The 22,916-nt window shown below is 40.9% G+C and overlaps 1 protein-coding gene across 11 annotated transcripts in view; it reads left to right on the forward strand.

The window, feature by feature from the left end:
* ncanb (neurocan b) overlaps nucleotides 1-22,916 on the forward strand; it is a 567,283-nt gene that overhangs the window by 10,612 nt on the left and 533,755 nt on the right. For 4 of the 11 annotated variants that reach the window (XM_062039076.1, XM_062039079.1, XM_062039077.1 and 1 more), the window contains exons 1-2: nucleotides 2,325-2,362; nucleotides 12,977-13,140. In XM_062039076.1, the coding sequence (XP_061895060.1) occupies nucleotides 2,340-2,362; nucleotides 12,977-13,140 (187 nt within the window). In that variant the 5' untranslated portion in view covers nucleotides 2,325-2,339. The other 7 variants (XM_062039081.1, XM_062039087.1, XM_062039082.1 and 4 more) reach the window with 5 other exon arrangements.

Here is a 22,916-nt window from a genome sequence, read left to right on the forward strand (position 1 = left end):
TAACCCAACAAGGGACTTCTCCCAGTAGCTCCACCCACTCAGCAGATGACTTTATGAATTTCTTTAATAAGAAAATTGAAGTCATTAGAAAAGAGATTAAAGACAATGCATCTCAGCTACAACTGGTTTCTATTAACACAGATACGACTGTATATAGGAGGAATTGTCAAAATGTGTAAATGGGACAAAACAAACAACATGTTTACTTGACCCAATTCCTGGGAAACTTATCAAGGAGCTTTTTGTATTACTAGGTCCATCAGTCTTAAATATTATAAACTTATCACTTTCCTCTGGCACTGTTCCCCTAGCATTCGAAAAAGCGGTTATTCATCCTCTACTCAAAAGACCTAACCTCGATCCTGATCTCCTGGTAAACTACCGGCCGGTGTCCCACCTTCCGTTTATCTCGAAAATCTTCGAAAAAATTGTAGCACAGCAGCTAAATGAACACTTAGCGTCTAACAATCTCTGTGAACCTTTTCAATCCGGTTTCAGGGCAAATCACTCTACGGAGACAGCCCTCGCAAAAATGACTAATGATCTATTGCTAACGATGGATTCTGATGCTTCATCTATGTTGCTGCTTCTTGATCTTAGCGCCGCTTTCGATACTGTTGATCATAATATTTTATTAGAGCGTATCAAAACGCGTATTGGGATGACAGACTTAGCCTTGTCTTGGTTTAACTCTTATCTTACTGACAGGATGCAGTGTGTCTCCCATAACAATGTGACCTCGGACTATGGTAAGGTAACGTGCGGAGTTCCCCAGGGTTCGGTTCTTGGCCCTGCACTCTTTAGTATTTACATGCTGCCGCTAGGTGACATCATACGCAAATACGGTGTTAGCTTTCACTGTTATGCTGATGACACCCAACTCTACATGCCCCTAAAGCTGACCAACACGCCGGATTGTAGTCAGCTGGAGGCGTGTCTTAATGAAATTAAACAATGGATGTCCGTAACTTTTTGCAACTCAACGCTAAGAAAACGGAAATGCTGATTATCGGTCCTGCTCAACACCGACATCTATTTAAAAATACCACCTTAACATTTGACAACCAAACAATTAAACAAGGTGACTCTGTAAAGAATCTGGGTATTATCTTCGACCCAACTCTCTCGTTTGAGTCGCACATTAAGAGTGTTACTAAAACGGCCTTCTTTCATCTCTGTAATATCGCTAAAATTCGTCCCATTTTGTCCACAAGCGATGCTGAGATCATTATCCATGCGTTCGTTACATCTCTTCTCGATTACTGTAACGTTTTATTTTCGGGCCTCCCTATGTCTAGCATTAAAAGATTACAGATGGTACAAAATGCGGCTGCTAGACTTTTGACAAAAACAAGAAAGTTTGATCATATTACGCCTATACTGGCTCACTTGCACTGGCTTCCTGTGCACCTAAGATGCGACTTTAAGGTTTTACTACTTACGTATAAAATACTACACGGTCAAGCTCCTGCCTATCTTGCCGATTGTATTGTACCATATGTCCCGGCAAGAAATCTGCGTTCAAAGAACTCCGGCTTATTAGTGATTCCCAGAGCCCAAAAAAAGTCTGCGGGCTATAGAGCGTTTTCTATTCGGGCTCCAATACTATGGAATGCCCTCCCGGTAAAAGTTAGAGATGCTACCTCAGTAGAAGCATTTAAGTCTCATCTTAAAACTCATTTGTATACTCTAGCCTTTAAATAGACTCCCTTTTTAGACCAGTTGATCTGCCGTTTCTTTTCTTTTCTTTTCTGCTCTGCTCCAAACCCGGGGTGGACCGCTAGCCTGTTCATCAGATGGGGACATCTCTACGCTGCTGACTCGTCTCCACTCGGGATGGTTCCTGCTGGCCCCACTATGGACTGGACTCTCGCTGATGTGTTGGACTTTCACAATATTATGTCAGACCCACTCGACATCCATTGCTTTTGGTCTCCCCTAGAGGGGGGGGGGGGGGGGGGGGGGGGGGGTTACCCACATATGCGGTCCTCTCCAAGGTTTCTCATAGTCATTCACACTGACGTCCCACTGGGGTGACTTTTCCTTGCCCGTATGTGGGCTCTGTACCGAGGATGTCGTTGTGGCTTGTACAGCCCTTTGAGACACTTGTGATTTAGGGCTATATAAATAAACATTGATTGATTGATTGATTGAATTATATGTCCAATTTCGTTGTTTCCATACAATGACTAAAGGTATTCTGATTCTGATTTTGATTAGAAATGGCAACAGCGGAGGATGAATGTCCTATAACAAGAAGATAGAGAAAAAGAAGAAGCTTATCCACTACGGCGTCGAAACGGACTACAAAGGCGGACGCATGCAATTTTTCAGGACTTATGCAGATCCCAAATACAGATCAGTAGGTACCAGAAGGTAAAAAAAAGTTGCTTTTGCATAATATTGCGAAACAAAACGGCAGATAATATGTTTTACCTTATACACTCACCATAATAATACTCCTATGTTGAGGCACATCAAACGGTGCAGCCTACACGTATCTCTTATGTTTGACTGCCATCTACTGGTCACACTTACTATTACACCATGTACCAAATAAAATTGCTTCGAGGTGGGTAAACTCAACAATACTTATTCCTTACATTAGGCGCACCGGGTTATAAGGCGCACTGTTGAGTTATAAGGGAAAAAAAATATTTTAAGTGCGCCTTATAGTCTGGAAAATACGGTACTGTAGGGTGTCGTTAATATGTCAGCTTCCCCTATTGAAACTTAAAGGCCTACTGAAATGAATTTTTTTTATTTAAACGGGGATAGCAGATCTATTCTATGTGTCATACTTGATCATTTCGCGATATTGCCATATTTTTGCTGAAAGGATTTAGTATAGAACAACGACAATAAAGATTGCAACTTTTGGTATCTGATAAAAAAAAGGCTTGCACCTACCGGAAGTAGCGTGACGTAGTCAGTTGAACATATACGCAAAGTTTCCTATTGTTTACAATGATGGCCGCATGAAGTGAGAGAGATTCGGACCGAGAAAGCGACAATTTCCCCATTAATTTGAGCGAGGATGAAAGATTTGTGGATGAGTAAAGTGCAAGTGAAGGACTAGTGGGGAGTTGAAGCTATTCAGATAGGGAAGATGCTGTGAGAGCCGGGGGTGACCTGATATTCAGCTGTGAATGACTACAACAGTAAATAAACACAAGACATATATATACTCTATTAGCCACAACACAACCAGGCTTATATTTAATATGCCACAAATTAATCCTGCATAAAAACACCTGCGTGTTTGTTATGCTAGCTCCTAGCTCCTCTGCTAGCTCCTAGCTCCATAGAACACGCCAATACAATTCAAACACCTGATCAACACACACAATTACTCAGCCCAAAAGACCGTTTACCTAACCCAAGGTTCATAAAGCTTATATATTTTTAAAAAGTTACGTACGTGACGCGCACATACGGTCAAGTTATCGAATGTTTAGCAGCCAAGGCTGCATACTCACGGTACCTGATATTCAGCTGGGAATGACTACAACAGTAAATAAACACAAGACATATATATACTCTATTAGCCACAACACAACCAGGCTTATATTTAATATGCCACAAATTAATCCTGCATAATAACACCTGCGTGTTTGTTATGCTAGCTCCTAGCTGCTCTGCTAGCTCCTAGCTCCATAGAACACGCCAATACAATTCAAACACCCGATCAACACACACAATCACTCAGCCCAAAAGACCGTTCACCTAACCCAAGGTTCATAAAGCTTATATATTTTTAAAAAGTTACATACGTGACGCGCACGTACGGTACGGTACGTGTTATGCTAGCTCCTAGCTCCTCTGCTAGCTCCTAGCTCCATAGAACACGCCAATACAATTCAAACACATGATCAACACACACAATCACTCAGCCCAAAAGACCGTTCACCTAACCCAAGGTTCATAAAGCTTATATATTTTAAAAAAGTTACGTACATACGCAAAAAAAAGCCAAAGCTGCATACTCACAGTAGCACGTCTGCGTCTTTGTCATCCAAATCAAAGTAATCCTGGTAAGAGTCTGTGTTGTCCCAGTTCTCTACAGGCGTCTGTGTATCCAAATCAAAAGTCCTCCTGGTTAGAGTCTCTGTTATCCGAGTTCTTCCATCTTGACTGCATCTTTCGGGAATGTAAACAAAGAAGCGCCGGCTGTGTACTGTTGTGGCTGACTACGTTCGAAAAATACGTCCATTTCGCACCGACAACTTTCTTCTTTGCTTGCTCGGCTTCCTTCTCCATAATGCAATGCACATGATTGAAACAGATTCACGAACACAGATGTCCAGAATACTGTGGAATTATGAAATGAAAACAGAGCTTTTTCGTATCGGCTTCAATGTGGAAGGCATACCCGTGTTCGCCGGGCTACGTCACACGCATACGTCATCCTCAGAGGCGTTTCGAACCGGAAGTTTAGCGGCAAATTTAAAATGTCACTTTATAAGTTAACCCGGCCGTATTGGCATGTGTTATAATGTTAAGATTTCATCATTGATATATAAACTATCAGACTGCGTGGTCGGTAGTAGTGGGTTTCAGTAGGCCTTTAATGAAACGTGGTTTGTTTTGTTGGTTTCGTGATGCAATTTTAAAACTATGCATGTTTTTATTTTTGTCACTGAATGATGTTTTCCATTGTTATCCAATAATGATTACTCATTCAGAATATAGATGGACGGATATGGTATAACATCTACAAAACCCAAAACCAGGGAAGTTGGCACTTTGTGTAATTCGTAAATAAAAACAAAATACAATGATTTGCAAATCCTTTTAGACTTATATTCAATTGAATAGACTGCAAAGACAAGATATTTAATGTTTGAACTGAGAAACTTAATTTTTTTTTTGTTGCAAATAATCATTTACTTACAATTTAATGGCAGCAACACATTGCAAAAAAGTTGGCACAGGGGCATATTTACCACTGTGTTACATGGCCTTTCCTTTTAACAACACTCAGTAAACGTTTGGGAACTGAGGAGACCAATTTTTGAAGCTTTTCAGGTGGAATTCTTTCCCATTCTTGCTTGATGTACAGCCATACTTGCCAACCCTCCCGTTTTTAGCGGGAGAATCCCGATATTCAGCGCCTCTCCCGACAACCTCCCGACAGAGATTTTCTCCCGACAAACTCCCGGTATTCAGCCGGAGCTGGAGGCCACGCCCCGCCCAAAAAAACTTTGCCGCAGCTGCGATTGGACCTGACCAGCCTCCGGGTACAAGTACTGGAGTACCAATTGCTTGCCAGGGAAGATCTTCCCCAGGAAGCAAGGATTGACCGGTTTTGGGCCATGCTAGGGAGAGATGGAAGATTCCACACTCGTGCATTTGATGAAAGCACTTTTGTGCGTGCCACACAGCAATGCATCATCAGAGAGGGTGTTCAGCATGGTTAGAAAAATAGTGACAGAGAATAGAAAGAGGATGGACAATTCAACCCTTAAAGGCCTACTGAAATGAATTTTTTTTATTTAAACGGGGATAGCAGATCCATTCTATGTGTCATACTTGATCATTTTGCGATATTGCCATATTTTTGCTGAAGGATTTAGTATAGAACAACGTCGATAAAGTTCGCAACTTTTGGTCTCTGATAAAAAAAACCTTGCCCCTACCGGAAGTAGCGTGATGACGTTGTCAGTTGTTCACTCCCTCATATTTTCCTATTGTTTTCAACGCAGCTAGAGTTATTCGGACCATTACCCCATTAATTTGAGCGAGGATGAAAGATTCGTGGACGAGGAACGTTAGAGTGACGGACTAGAATGCAGTGAAATACATTTTTTTTTTCGCTCTGACCGTAACTTAGGTACAAGCTGGCTCATTGGATTCCACACTCTCTCCTTTTTCTATTGTGGGTCACGGATTTGTATTTTAAACCACCTCGGATACTATATCCTCTTGAAAATAAGAGTCGAGAACCCGAAATGGACATTAACAGTGACTTGTATCTCCACGACAATACATCGACGAAGCTCATTAGCATTAGCTACGAGCTAACGTGATAGCTACGAGCTAACATGATAGCATCTGTCTCAAATGCAGATAGAAACAAAATAAATAAATCCCTGACTGGAAGGATAGACAGAAGATCAACAATAGTATTAAACCATGTACATGTAACTACACGGTTAATAGATCTCAGCCTGGCAAAGCTTAACAATGCTGTTGCTAACGACGCTAAGGCTAACTTAGCAACTTAGCAACCGGACCTCACAGAGCTATGATAAAAACATTAGCGCTCCACCCACGCCAGCCAGCCCTCATCTGCCCAGCTCATCAACACCCGTGCTCACCTGCGTTCCAGCGATTGACGGCGCGACGAAGGACTTCACCCGATCATCCGTGCGGTGGCCGGTTAGCATCGGCTAGCGCGTCTGCTATCCAAGTGAGTAATCCTTGTTGTGTTGCTACAGCTGCCGCTATACACCGATCCCACCTACAACGTTCTTCTTTGCAGTCTTCATTGTTCATTAAACAAATTGCAAAAGATTCACCAATACAGATGTCCAGAATACTGTGGAATTATGAAATGAAAACAGAGCTTTTTTGTATTGTATTCAATGGAGTACCAATACTTCCGGTTCAATGATTGACGTCACGCGCATACTCATCCTCCGAAGGCTTTTTGTGTGGCGGGAATTTTAAAATTGCACTTTATAAGTTAACCCGGCCGTATTGGCATGTGTTGCAATGTTAAGATTTCATCATTGATATATAAACTATCAGACTGTGTGGTCGGTAGTAGTGGGTTTCAGTAGGCCTTTAACAAAGCATTGTTGTCACGTGGGGGTCGCATATTTGTGCGGGATCGTTCTTCCAGTGCAACACGAACACTCCGGACAAAAACGTGAAGGTAAGAGATGGTTTAATTAATATAAATCATAGCCAAACAGAAAAACAAGCAAAAGAAAAGCGTGCCGAACGCACGGGAAGCTAAGGCTAACACTAGCACAAGAGTCGGGAACATGAATACAGAAAACGTAACTGATGCTTACCGCAAACAAGGAGAACAGGACGAGTGAACAAAAAGGCAGGTTTAAATAGTGTCAGTGATGGCAAACAGGTGCGCATCGGGAACACAAGTGGCAGGTGAAAATAATAAGTAACCATGGTGACGAAACAAACCCACAGGTGCACAAGCAATAACAAAAGGAGTCCAAAACTAACAGAAAACACAAAAACATGATCCGGCCCACGGATCATGACAATTGTACTTTCAAGTACAACAATGAGTAGATGAGTGTTGTGTGTGTGTGTGTATATGTGTAAATAAATGAACACTAAAATTCAAGTATTTCTTTTATTTATATATATAATAAAATAAATAAATATATATATATATATATATATAAAGCTATAATTCACTGAAAGTCAAGTATTTATATATATATATATATATATATATATATATATATATATATATATATATATATATATATATATATATACATACATACATACATACATACATACATACATACATATATATATATATATATATATATATATATATATATATATATATATATATATATATATATATATATATATATATATATATATATATATATATATATATATATATTAAATACTTGAGTTGGTGAATTCTAGCTGTAAATATACTCTCCTCTTAACCACGCCCTTAACCACGCCCCCCCCGATATTGGAGGTCTCAAGGTTGGCAAGTATGTGTACAGCTTAAGTTGTTCAACAGTCCGGGGTCTCCGATGTGGTATTTTAGGCTTCATAATGCACAACACATTTTCAATGGGAGACAGGTCTGGACTACAGGCAGGCCAGTATAGTACCCGCACTCTCTTACTATGAAGCCACGCTGTTGTAACACGTGCAGAATGTGGCTTGGCATTGTCTTGCTGAAATAAGCAGGGGCGTCCATGATAACGTTGCTTGGATAGCAAAATATGTTGTTCCATAGCAAAATATGTTGCTCCAAAACCTGTATGTGTAGCCGAGCTAAATTTTATTTTATTTTATTTTAATTTTGGTCAATTATTCACATCATTTTTTGTTGTGAACTTCCCCAAAAGTGTTTCTCATTGTAAATAGGTTCCACTGTATTATTTTCCGTTACATACCTTTTTGTTTCCCTGGGGGGTGATTTGGCGTCGCACCTTTGTGACCGGTTTCAGTGAGCACTGACGCTCGGAGCTGGTAAGTCACGTTTATGTCTCTCTCCTTTTGTTTTTTTATAAACTTTTTGGTTGTCGTTTTTAAAAGTGTTTTGTGGGAATGCACACTGTTTTGTGACTTGTTGGTGTGCATGCGTGTTGAATTCCCGAATGGTTGTTGAATTGTTGAAAAAAACGAACTTTTGTATGCTAAAGGTTGTGTGGATTAGCTTGATTAGCTTACTGCTAGCGGCAGTTGTTGCGGGGTCTCCTGTCTCATGAGTTTGTGCACGGGTCAGGGGCTCTGCTGTGTGTCTGTGTGGACATCTTGTGTGCCGCTGTAGCATTAATATGAGTGTGTATTTTTTTCTTTATTCTTTAGTGTAGAGGGATTCTGTTTGCCGTGGACTGTGTGTGACGCCCTGTTTTTGTTTTTTTCCAAAAAAAGATATGTCTGTTATGAGTTTTTTTGGCATAGTTTATTGTATAAAAAATATAAAAATAATTGATGTGGGTGGGAAAGATGAGGTGTATTGCTGCACATTTAAGGACCCTTTTCCTTAATATACATTGTTATTTGCTGAAGTATATATTTTATATACTGTGTTTTATTTAATTAATTTATTTCAGACTATTTTATGCTTTATTGACCCTTATTATTATTATTATTATTATTATTATTTCCATTTCCACGTTTAAACATATATAATTGATTTGAGTGAGCACTGACGCTCGTGTGTGACGCCCTGTTTTTGTTTTTTTCCAAAAAAAGGTGAATAAATCCCCATGATTCAACTCCGGTGTGTGCGCCTCACTAAGAAGATACACAACGCAGAACACTGACTGTTACATATGTACCTTTCAGCATTAATGGTGCCTTCACAGAATGTAAGTTACCTATGCCTTGGGCACTAATACACCCCCATACAATCACAGATGCTGGCTTTTGAACTTTGCGCCTATAAAAATCCAGATGGTTCTTTTCCTCTTTGTTCCGGAGGACACGACGTCCACAGTTTCCAAAAACAATTTGAAATGTGGACTCGTCAGACCACAGAACACTTTTCCACTTTGCATCAGTCCATCTTAGATGAGCTCGGGCCCAGCGAAGCCGGCGGCGTTTCGGGGTGTTGTTGATAAATGGCTTTGGCTTTGCATAGTAGAGTTTTAACTTGCACTTACAGATGTAGCCAAGAACTGTAGTTACTGACAGTGGTTTTCTGAAGTGTTCCTGACCCCATGTGGTGATATCCTTTACACATTGATGTTGCTTTTTGATGCAGTACCGCCTGAGGGATTGAAGGTCCGTAATATCATCGCTTACGTGCAGGAATTTCTCCAGATTCTCTGAACCTTTTGATGATATTAAAGACCGTAGATGGTGAAATCCCTAAATTCCTTGCAATAACTGGTTGAGAAATGTTGTTCTTAAACTGTTAGACAATTTGCTCACGCATTTGTTCACAAAGTGGTGACCCTCACCCCATCCTTGTTTGTGAATGACTGAGCATTTCATGGAAGCTGCTTTTATACCTAACCATGGCACCCAGCTGTTCCCAATTAGCCTGTTCACCTGTGGGATGTTCCAAAAAAGTGTTTCATGAGCATTTTTCAACTTTCTCAGTCTTTTTTGCGACTTGTGCCAGCTTTTTTGAAACATGTTGCAGGCATCAAATTCCAAATGAGCTAATATTTGCAAAAAATAACAACGTTTACCAGTTCGAACATTAAGTATCTTGTCTTTGCAGCCTATTCAATTGAATATAGGTTGAAAAGCATTTGCAGATCATTGTATTCTATTCTGTTTTTATTTACGATTTACACAACGTGCCAACTTCACTGGTTTTGGGGTTTTGTAGAAAATTGAAATATTAAAATACAGGAAGTGAAGGAATTATAAATATTTGGTGAGACATTTGAGAAGGGGAAGTGTTAAATAAGGTCTGCTTCTTCCTACTTCTTTTCAGAGATGTTGAATTTTGTAGTTTTTGTAACTTTGTTCCTCGCTGGAACTTGTTATAAGGAACCTATGATATATTGATCTATATTTAACACACTTAGAGATATAATGTATTCGATCGGATACTTTGGTAAAAAAATGTGCGTAATTTTGCTCAACACTCACATTTAGGATCTGTTTGTTTGTGGAGTTGTTCCCCTTATATTGCAATGGAAACCCTCAACACCCCACCCTTCCCAAAAGTCTTTTGAAGTTGTATACAGTTAAAAATATATATCTTAAAAACAAAGTTAATTTTTCATCAACATTTTTTTCCAGACCTGAAACTTCATAAACCATATATCGATTTACCAGTCGCAATATACTGTAGGGATTAAAAGTGTGACAGGAAAACACCATGCATTGTGGTTCTTGCTGGCACCTAAATAACCCTATTTACATGGGGCTGAATGCAAGACTCTATTTTCTTTTCTTTAACAAGTTCAAAACTTGCCGCGAACGTACGGCATCATTAACTGCACAGTGGTTGTCATTACCGCTGTCATTAGAAGCACAGCCAAGGAAGTTGGGTAAATAAGTTAATAAAGAGACAATGAATAGCCTGGATAACAGCTGTGAGATGATCAAACATCACTTTTAACAACATCACCTGTTCATGGCATTTTCACACTGGTAAGTTTGAATCAAAGCTTGTTTTGGTCTGTTGCACACGTAGCATTTGGTAGGCTGTTAGTGTTAGCCAAGCTAAGATTTATATTTATATATATGCTATATGTACAAATAAAACATAGAGCTTAACTATGCCCCCTTGTGGTCTGTGCCGTCTACACTCCCTCCAAAACATAACAAAAATGTGCCAGATGACAGTTTTTTCTTAGCCCCGCTCCCAGTGACTCTAGCCCCAGTGATTTTGGCTCCCATCACTATGTCGTTTGCTTTTCTGTCCGCTTTTGAAGATTTTTCTTTTCAGGGATCTTTTGAGGGACTATCTAGCATAGCTAAAGGGGAGGAGGAATCGTTCGTGAGCCTTTACCGACTTTATATTCCGAAATGTTTGGCCTCTATATAAACTGACTCCGTTGACGATTGAGATACATCAAATCATCTGTTGGACGTTCTGATATAAATAAATAAATGATAAATGGGTTATACTTGTATAGCGCTTTTCTACCTTCAAGGTACTCAAAGCGCTTTGACAGTATTTCCACATTCATCCATTCACACACACATTCACACACTGATGGCGGGAGCTGCCATGCAAGGCGCTAACCAGCAGCCATCAGGAGCAAGGGTGAAGTGTCTTGCCCAAGGACACAACGGACGTGACTAGGATGGTAGAAGGTGGGGATTGAACCCCAGTAACCAGCAACACTCCGATTGCTGGCACGGCCACTCTACCAACTTCGCCACGCCGTCCCTATGATATGGATCAATACCATTAACTTTATATTTTTTCAAGTTTGTTTCAGTAGAGTACCATGATTTATTTTTTTTCCTACAATCTGTTTTAATCAATTTTCTTGCTCTGTCTCACATTACCGCTGGTTGAGTACAGCCATGCAACAAAGCTTTGGCCAGCAACAATGGCTACCCAGCCCCCACATGCATTATGAAATCAAGTGCCCTTTCGAGTCCTATTAGGAAGACCGATAGATACAGCGCCACATTAATGTTACAACAATGTCGTACGTTGGTGTTATTTTGCACATGCCACATTTAGATGATAATAATACTTCATCCTACCTTATCTTCTGTTTCCTCAAACCAAGTTAACATTTCATTTTAGCGGCGAATCTAATTTCATAATGGCCAACATTGCAACACTTATAAATCAGAAATATGAAAATCATATCATCAATCACAGTGGGTCCCCTTTAAGCATGTCCGAAAACAATACCATACTAGGGTTGTACGGTATACCGGTATTAGTATAGTACCACGATACTGATGAATCATATTCGGTACTATGCCGCCTCCACCCCCCCTGTCGTCATCACGTTGTGACATTGCTGGTTTACAAGCAGACGAGCATGTTCGGCAGCGCACAATCACAGCTTCTTCAAAATCACTAATCCTCACCTCCATGGCGACAAATAAAGTACGTTTCTTACAAGTATCATCTCTGCAGGACGAGGAATAGCTAAACATGCTTCACTACGTAGCTCACCTGCATCGAAATGTAAACAAACGCCATTGGTGGATCGACACCTAACATCCACTGTAATGATACCAAGTACAGGAGCGTATCTAGTCGATACTACTATGATTACATCAATATTTTTTGGCATCACAACATCTTTTGTTTTTTAAAAACGTATATTATGTTTATAAACTCAGGACATGAGGACTTTGAATATGACCAATGTATGATCCTGTAACTACTTGGTATCGGACTGATACCTAAATGTGTGGTACCATCCAAAACTAATGTAAAGTATCAAACAACAGAAGAATAAGTGATTAATACATTTTAACAGAAGTGTAGATAGAACACGTTAAAAGAGAAAGTAAGCAGATATTAACAGTAAATGAACAAATAGATTAAATATTAATTTTCTACCACTTGTCCTTAATATTTTTGACAAAATAATAGAATGGAAAATGACACAATATGTTACTGCATATTTAAAAAGACCAATTAAGAGCCTTTGTTTGTTTACTTACTAATATAAGACAAGTTGTCTTGTATGTTCACTATTTTATTTAAGGACAAACTTTCAATAAGAAACATATGTTTAATGTACCCTAAGATTTATTGTTAAAATAATGCCAATAGTGCAATTTTTTGTGGTCCCCTTTATTTAGAAAAGTATACGTACATTTTGGTACCGGTAACATGTACATCTGAATTCTTCTTTAGGCTGCACACCGGACTCTCACCCCAGATTTCCACTGGATGCGTAAGGGCTGCTGAATGGCGCCGCCACGGAACGTCACCGCCGTCCGCCAATCGACGGTTTTGCCTTGCAGAACGACATTTTTCTTTTTGTGGCAAGCAACAACACATCAGTAACATCATCCCTGGTGAGTGACGTGTACACACACACACACACACACACACACACACACACACACACACACACACACACACACACACACACACACACACACACACACACACACACACACACACACACACACACACACAAACACACAACACACAACACACACACAGATCTCATTCAACTCCCGCTGTCCAGTATATGCCTGTGCTATGATTACTTGATTTTAGACCCCCAGAATCAGCATGTCCTCATCTAGTCATGTCAACGACTATATGTAATAGACTATAATATTAGACAAGTCCCATTAGGACGTTTCAAAGTGCTAGATACGATCCGCCTTCAAAACAACAAACAGCGTATTTTATTTTGAAAGTAAACGGGATAAAATATTTGGTGTTTGTGTATGACTTGATGATAATTACACAAACAGATTTTAGCTAAACTGATCCACCATATCTGGCAAATACAGAAGCTCTGCGTATATTTAGCGCAGGAATGTTGCTGTGTGCAAGGGATTTGGTGACGAAGGAAATCGACTTGAGGGGGAATAGATCTACCGCCGTGGTGGCGCCGTTTCACAGCTGTTACGCATACAGTGGAAATCCGGGGTCAGAAGCTAACCTGAAATGTTATGTCGAACTATCACTTTACCGTATTTTTCGAACTATAAAGCGCACTTAAAATCCTTTCATTTTCTCAAAAATCGACAGTGCGCCTTCTAACCCGGTGCGCCTAATGTACGGAATAATTCTGGTTGTGCTTACCGACCTCGAAGCAAATATATTTGGTACATGGTGTAATGATAAGTGTGACCACTAGATGGTAGTCACACAAGAGATACCTGTATACTGCACTGTGAGGCCAGTAAACAATACCAAAACTATAAATGTTCCATTGAAAATAAAGAACATTACACACGGCGCTCAAAAATCTGTCAAAAAGATTTGGTACGACTTTGAAGCCGCACCGCTTGATGGATTGTTGGCCCATTACGGCTACCGTAGTCAGAGATACAAGTATTACTATGGTGTGTGTGTATAACAGACCTGGGCATTCTGCGGCCCGCGGGCCGCATCCGGCCCTTTGTACGTCCCTGTCCGGCCCGCGTGAGGCCAATTAAAAATTACAAAATACATTTTAAAAAGTATCTTTTTCGAGTGTGCAATACAACGGTGCTGCTTTTGTTTTGAAAAGCGTTATTTGTATTACTTCCGTGTGGACGTATGCTCGTGCGCGCAGCGGCAATCACAAATTACAAAATAAATTAAAAAAAACATCTTTGTCGTGCGTGCAATACAACTGTGCTGCTTTTATTTTGAAAAGTGTTATATGTGCGTATGTCCTGTGAGGGAAGGCGCACAGCGACAAGTGATGCCCGGTTATCCCAGAGACGCTAAAAAGAGAAAAGTTGATGACGAATGGCGTGTTTTCAACAAGACATGGACTGCCAAGTAAAGGTAAAGCCGTGTGCTTATTTGTGGTACACATGTTGCTGTGTTTAAAGAATATAGTGTAACGACCTGCTGAAGTTGATGTTGTCTTCTTGAGTTGCGTAAATGAGGAGTGAGGAGACAGTGAGGACGTGTGCACTTCTTCTGGACGCTACAATTGGTGGCAGAAGTAAAACTTTGCGCATACTGCACTGTTTGTGTGCTACGTCATCGGGAGGTACGTGCCACGTGAGGAGCTCGCCACAAAGAGAGAGAGAGAGACAGAGAGAGACAGAGAAAGAGAGAGAGAGAGAGACAGCGTTTACAGGTGCAGCCACGCTGCTTGCCACGGGGGGAATTCCGCCCTCAATGAAGACTCCCAGGTTTGATGGCAGAGGCGAACTGGGAGGCATTTCATCCCACTTGTGACATCAATTGTAGCGTCCAGAAGAAGTGCACACCAAGTCTGATGCTCTTTTTAAACTTTTATTGAGCAAGCTATACTAACACAGCTCAACTTATCTCGTTCTTTCCAAAAGGAAAACCAATCCTCACTCCTCATTTCCGCAACAGCAACGCTTCCTCCTTCTTCGCCAATCACCTTACAGGCGTGCTACGTTCACAACAAAGAGGATGCAGGATAAAGTGACAGAAATTGAAATTTTTGTATTGTAATATACATCAGGAAGTGTTGTGTAAGAAAGTGTTAAAAATAAAACCATCAGAAGCCATCTGTTTTTGTATAAAGATAAGTTACGTTAAATGAAAATATTATTATTATTATTATTATCTATCTTACGGTATATCAAAAATAATTTGAGCAACATTTAATTGAAATATTGTCTGTGTGGCCCTCCAGCAGTGCTCGGGTTGCTCATGCAGCCCCCGGTAAAAATTAATTGCCCACCCCTGGTGTATAAGGACCACAAAATGGCACCCATTAGCAGATATATTATCTGGCGTTTTGTTTCACAATATTATGCAAAACCAACTTTTCTTACCTTCTGGTACCTGCTGATCTGTATTTGAGATCTGCATAAATCCTGAAAATTTGCGCTGTAGTCCGTGCTGATGCCGTAGTCGATAAGCTTCTTCTTTTTCTCTATCTTCTTGTTATAGGACATTCATCCTCTGCTGTTGCCATTTCTTACTTATATCTCGCTATGGAAGTGCTAAAAACTACCGGTGTAGTGAGTTTACTTTATTCACCCAAGGAACTTTAGTTATTAGAGAGTTCCGGTCGGATGGTTTTTCACGGGACACATTTTGTTGTTGCACTAGTGAGCCACGGATGAGGAGATGCTGCTCCGTTATTGATTTAAGTAAAGTCTGAATGTCATTAAAACAGTTAGGGCGATATTTTGACACTTCTTCCACTCCCGTCCTTGCACGCTACACCGCTACAACAAAGATGAGGGGAAGAAAAAGACGCTGTCGAAGGTGAGCCACGTAAATAAGACCGCCCACAAAACAGCGCATCCTAAAGCGACTGTCAGAAAGCTGCTTGAAGATGATCTGTAAAACATAATTTATGCAACGTTTTGACCAAAGAACCACCATTACATGTTATGTAGACCAGTGGTCCCCAACCTTTTTGTAGCTGCGGATCGGTCAACGCTTGAAAATTTGTCCCACGGACCGGGGGGGGCTGTTTTTTTTTTGGTTTTTTTTATAAAGAAATACAATCATGTGTGCTTACGGACTGTATCCCTGCAGACTGTATTGATCTATATTGATGTATAATCTATATATTCTGTTTTTTATGTTGATTTAATAAAAAATAAAAATATATATATTTTTTTATTTTTTTAAATTTCTTGTGCGGCCCAGTACCAACCGTACCGGTCCGCGGCCCGGTGGTTGGGGACCACTGATGTAGACCACCGCTTTTACATTTAGAAAAAAAAAAAGACCCCTTTAATATGCCCTATAATCCGGTGCGCCTTTTGTATGAAACAAGACCTGAATAGACCATTCATCGGCAGTGCGCCTTACAATCCGGTGCGCCCTATGGTACGGAAAATATGGTACTAACAATAATAAAATCTCATCACTCATCCTGGTATGGTGGAATTCCCATACACACAGGCCACGTTTCACCCCTGTTACGGTTATATAGGTACTAGGGTTGTACCGCAATACTATTGAATCATATTCGGTACTATACCACCTCTGAAGCGCACCAGTCCCCCATGCCCCCATCCACCCGTCATCGTCACGTCATGACATTGCTGGTTTACGAGCAGAGGAGCATGTTCGGCAGCGCACAATCACAGAGTACTAACAAGCCAACACAGTGTGTAGACAGAAAAGGGAGAATGGACGCATTTTGGCTTAAAAACTAACAATAAAGGTGAAGTTATAACTCTGAAACGCCCTCAGGAAGAGGTGCTTTAACAACATGTCCGCATTAGTAGCTTCTAAATGACTAATCCTTGCCTCCATGGTGACAAATAAAGTACGTTTCTTACAAGTATCATCCCTGCAGGACGAGGAATAGCTAAACATGCTTCACTACACACCGTAGCTCAACGGCGTCACCGCTAATGATGCCTTTCCCGAATGTAAACAAACGCCATTGGTGGATCTACACCTGACATCCACTGTAATGATACCAAGTACACGAGCGTATCTAGTCAATACTACTCTGATTTTATCGATATTGTTCAGCATCACAAAATCTTATTTCATTTTTTTAACATTTATGTTATGTTTATAAACTCAGGGAATATGTCCCTGGACACATGAGAACCAGTGGCGTGCGGTGAGGTTAATGTCTGGTGAGGCACGACTGCATCATCACAGTCAGATTTACAAACATATGAACCTGCAGTGCAGGTGTACCTAATGTTGTGTCCCTGCGGTCGTTCGCGGCTCCTGCAGCGCGAGCATTGTTGTTTTTGCACTTTTTGGCTTCTTGTTAAAGGCCTACTGAAACCCACTACTACCAACCACGCAGTCTGATAGTTTATATATCAATGATGAAATCTTAACATTGAAACACATGCCAATACAACCGGGTTAACTTATGAAGTGCAATTTTAAAATTCCCGCCACAGTTCCGGTTGGAAAAACTCCTTTGGATATGATTTATGCGCGTGACGTCACAAAAGCAACGGAAGTGGTTGGACCCCATCGGACCCGATAGAAAAGCCTCTTGTTTTCTTCGACAAAATTCCACAGTATTCTGGACATCTGTGTTGGTGAATCTTTTGCAATTTGTTTAATGAACAATGGAGGCTGCAAAGAAGAACGTTGTAGGTGGGATCGATCGGTGTCTTAGCGGCTAAGTACAATACTTACAGCAACACAACAAGGACTACTTACTACGCCTAGCCGATGCTTTCCGCCAAACCCACGGATGAAGTCCTTCGTCGCGCCGTTGATCGCTGGAATGCAGGTGAGCACGGCTGTTGATGGGAAGATGAGGGCTGGCTGGCGTAGGTGGAGCGCTAATGTTTTATCATAGTTCTGTGAGGTCCGGTTGCTAAGTTGCTAAATTAGCCTTAGCGTCGTTAGCAACAGCATTTTTAAGCCTTACCAGGCTGAGAATTTTTAACCGTGTAGTTACATGTACATGGTTTAATAGTATTGTTGGACTTCTGTCTATCCTTCCAGTCAGGGGTTTATTTATTTTGTTTCTATCTTCATTTGAGAACGATGCTATCACGTTAGCTCAGTAGCTAAGTGTGTCACCGATGTATTGTCTTGGAGATAAAAGTCACTTTAAATGTCCATTTCGCGTGCTCGACTCTCATTTTCAAGAGGATATAGTATCCGAGGTGGTTTAAAATACAAATCCGTGATCCACAATAGAAAAAGGAGAGAGTACATAGTTCTGTGAGGTCCGGTTGCTAAGTTGCTAAATTAGCCTTAGCGTCGTTAGCAACAGCATAGTTAAGCCTTACCAGGCTGAGAATTTTTAACCGTGTAGTTACATGTACATGGTTTAATAGTATTGTTGGTCTTCTGTCTATCTTTCCAGTCAGGGGTTTATTTATTTTGTTTCTATCTTCATTTGAGAACGATGCTATCACGTTAGCTCAGTAGCTAAGTGTGTCACCGATGTATTGTCTTGGAGATTAAAGTCACTTTAAATGTCCATTTCGCGTGCTCGACTCTCATTTTCAAGAGGATATAGTATCCGAGGTGGTTTAAAATACAAATCCGTGATCCACAATAGAAAAAGGAGAGTGTGGAATCCAATGAGCCAGCTTGTACCTAAGTTACGGTCAGAGCGAAAAAGGATACGTCCATCACTGCCTCTCAAGTCCTTCACTGTAACGTTCCTCATCTACGAATCTTTCATCCTCGCTCAAATTAATGGGGTAATCGTCACTTTCTCGGTCCGAATCTCTCTCGCTCCATTGTAAACAATGGGGAATTGTGAGGAATACTAGCTCCTGTGACGTCACGCTACTTCCGGTACAGGCAAGGCTTTTTTTTATCAGCGAGCAAAAGTTGCGAACTTTATCGTCAATTTTCTCTACTAAATCCTTTCAGCAAAAATATGGCAATATCGCGAAATGATCAAGTATGACACATAGAATGGATCTGCTATTCCCGTTTAAATGAAAAAAAAATCATTTCAGTAGGCCTTTAAGTGACTTTTTTTGGGTGGATTCGGTCTTGCACGTGGAGGGTTTGGGTGTGGGCTTTGGTTGGTGTGGCCGCGGCGCTCCCGTCGGGGGTGTATTCTGCGGCGGAGGTGCTTGGCACCAGGAGGCGGGGTTATGAGACGAGCCTCCAGTTTTATGATCGCTCAGCACAAGAAATACGTTACACACATACAGATGTTGACAAAATACACAGTACATTATATACCTCAGCTAACTAAACTATGGAAATGTATAATATAATTCATATAGCAATACGGTCTCGCTGTTAGCAGGCCAGCAGTTAGCTTAGTCATTGCGCACAATCCATGTTGAGGCACAAATCAGTGACGTGCCTCAACTGGCTGCTGATCACCGCACCGTCTCTTCTCAGTATTTGAACGGCAAATGTGAAAATAAAAATAAAAATAATCTAAAACTGGTGAAGTTAAATGGAAAATAACTTTAGTATTATCACTGGATACATATAACAATTTAATTTTTTTTTTTTTCTTTTTACTTTTTTTTTCTTTCCATGATGGCAGGTAAGGCCGTGCCTCCCCTGCCTCTAGTGACGGCACGCCACTGATGAGAACTTTGAATATGACCAATGTATGATCCTGTAACTACTTGGTATCGGATTGATACCCACATTTGTAGTATCCAAAACTAATGTAAAGTATCAAACAACAGAAGAATAAGTGATTATTACATTTTAACAGAAGTGTAGATAGAACATGTTAAAGGAGAAAGTAAGCAGATATTAACAGTAAATGAACAAGTAGATTATTAATTTATTTTTTACCACTTGTCCTTAATAATTTTGACAAAAAAATAGAATGATAAATGACACAATATGTTACTGCATATGTCAGCAGCTAAATTAGGAGCCTTTGTTTGCTTACTTACTACTAAAAGACAAGTTGTCTTGTATGTTCACTATTTTATTTAAGGACAAACTTGCAATAAGAAACATATGTTTAAAGTGTCGTAATATTTTTTGTTAAAATAAAGCCAATAAGGAAATTTTTTTGTGGTCCCCTTTATTTAGAAAAGTACCGACAAGTATCGAAATACATTTTGGTACTGGTACCGGACAACACTAATAGAGAGCACCTCTGAAGGCAGAAACTAAGGCAGAAAAATTGCTCAGTCAACATTCGTCCTTTTTAGTGACGTCGCTGTCGGATACAGAAGAGCAACATGGGGAGAAAAAAGGCACAACAATGGCAGCTTTTGTGTTAAAGTGTTACATCCTTGCGGTTCGGGCTTACAATAAGAAATATTTTACATTGCATTTTTTCCCTTATTTTTGGGCGGCATCTGTTTGTGTTTGTGCCTGCGTGATAAACCTTCAGACTGGAGAAGACACGCTGTGTTTTTGTGGCTCTCGCTTTGCCGAGTGGCAGACTGAGCGAGGCGTTTTGAGGCGCTCCACCAGACAGATCACTGCAGGGGTGGGTGTTTGTTGTGTGTCGTGTGTGTTGTGTGTGTGTGCCATCACTGACAGGACTGCTTCCCTTGTTGGCTGGATGATCTTAAAAAAAAAAAAAAAAAGCATCCCAATAGTATAGACTGAGCTCAGAACTATGAGGAAAAATAGTGGTTTTGGAATGTAACAGAGGACTTCGGTTTCATTTAATTGGTATTATTCATCAATGTCTATTTCTGCCTCTTGTATTGCATTAAGTTCAATAATACATGCTGAGCACACTCGTAATGCCTCCATCTCTCATCACTTTAGTACTCCCAGGCCGCTCGCGCTCATTGGCAGGTTTGCAGGTGAGCACTTAGCTACACGCTCTCTGCTCCGGTGCTCGCCGTTTCTACCGAAAGTCACATACTGCGCTGATTGCCAATAATGAGTTGCTGAGGAGAGAGGAATACATGATGGGTGATTGCTGCTAAACTCGGAGGGTACCTGTGCACCTAACTCCTGTGCTAATTGACTGCAGAATATGTAAGCTTAGTCCCAAACAGCTCGATTTGCTATTGCTGCATCTCCATTGGTAAATCCAGGTAGTATTTGACTTGACTTTATTTTATTTATTCATGCTTGCAGTGGAGCCAAGGCCCCACTGAAAAAACAGCTGAACTTTACAATGAATATTAAACAAACAAAGATAAAAAAAATTAAAAGAACAGACAGTATTTTATATAAAAAAAACATTTTCATTTTCAGGGCAACAGCAGCATGGAAACTACCGTAATTTCCGGACTATAAGCCGCTACTTTTTCCCCTCGTTCTGGTCCCTGCGGCTTATACAAGGGTGCGGCTTATTTACGGCCTGTTCTTCTCCGACACAGACGAAGAGGATTTCGGTGGTTTTAGTACGCAGGAGGAAGACGATGACACAATGATTAAAGACTGACTTTTCATATACCGGTAGGCTGGTTATTTTGATAACGTACAGGCGAGCACTTTGTATTACTTTGCACCGTTGTATTATTTGTACTCTGCACGAATGCTGTTCGCCATGTCAAAGATGTGAAAGTTTGATTGAATGATCGAAAGATTTATTGTTAATAAATGGGACGCTTTGCGTTCCCAAACAGTCATCTCTGTCCCGACAATCCCCTCCGTGGTAGCAGGAACCCCTATATACTACGGTAATTACACATCAAAACCCTGCGGCTTATAGTCGGGTGCGGCTTATATATGGAGCAATCTGTATTTTCCTCTAAATTTAGCTGGTGCGGCTTATAGTCAGGTGCGGCTTATAGTCCGGAAATTACGGTATTAGCATTCTGGTATATGACTGTATTACTTATTTAATTAGATATTATTATTATACAGTTTAATTGCAGTATGCAGGGTAGAGTTTTTAAGTCTTTGTCTTGGCTTTGGGCTCGGGTTCAGCCAGCTTATGTTGGTTCCTCAATGTCCTGGCATTGCGGCTGCCTCGTGTTGGAGGTAGCAGGTCATGCAGAGGGTGTTGCTCATCATGCATATCCCTGACCAGCTTCACTGCAGCCTCCTCTCTCCTGGTCTGGAGTGATGGTAGGGGTTGTGAGATGTTTCCAGCTCTCCTCGTAATGTTTTTACAGGCACGTTTCTGGACTCGCTCTAGCTCTGCCTGTTGTTTTTTGGAGCAGCCCACTAAGAGCACTGAGCTATATTCCAGACACGGCCTGATGAGAGTGGTGTAGATGGTAACAAGGTCGTCTGCAGGTAGTCCATGTCTCGCCATGACTGTGAGGTAGTGCAGCCGCTTGGAGGCGGTTTTTATTGCCTTTTCCATGTGTACATCTCCAGTCAGGTTTTGATCGAGGTGGTAACCCAGGTACTTTGTTTCCACGACAGGGACCTCCTGTCCCCCCAACATCAGTGCAGGAGGTTGTGATGGATTTCGGGCAAAACATATCCGGAGTTCTACCGACTTTTTCCCGTTGAGTATCATTTTCTTATTTGCTGCCCATTCATCCAGCCTTTGTGCCTCCTGGCACATCGTTGTGTCTGACATGATGTTGGATATGGGGATCGCTCTCGATAGCCCGATGTCGTCTGCATATCCGACATCAAGGGTGTCCTCAAAAACAGCATCCCGGGTGGCCATGTAAAGGAGGAAGACATATGGGGAGACAACACCCCCTTGTGGCACCCCAGATATAACTTCAATCCAGGGGCTGTGAGCTCCATTTGCCACCACTCTCTGTCTCCTTCCTGAGATGTAACTATGTAGCCAGGCTGTCAGATATGGGCACAGTCCTAGGTCCAGTATGTTTTGCATCAGGATCCCATGTTCAATTACATCAAAAGCTCTCGACAT

Source organism: Entelurus aequoreus, linkage group LG27 (genome assembly GCF_033978785.1).
Source record: "Entelurus aequoreus isolate RoL-2023_Sb linkage group LG27, RoL_Eaeq_v1.1, whole genome shotgun sequence".
NCBI classification, from domain to species: Eukaryota; Metazoa; Chordata; class Actinopteri; order Syngnathiformes; family Syngnathidae; genus Entelurus; species Entelurus aequoreus.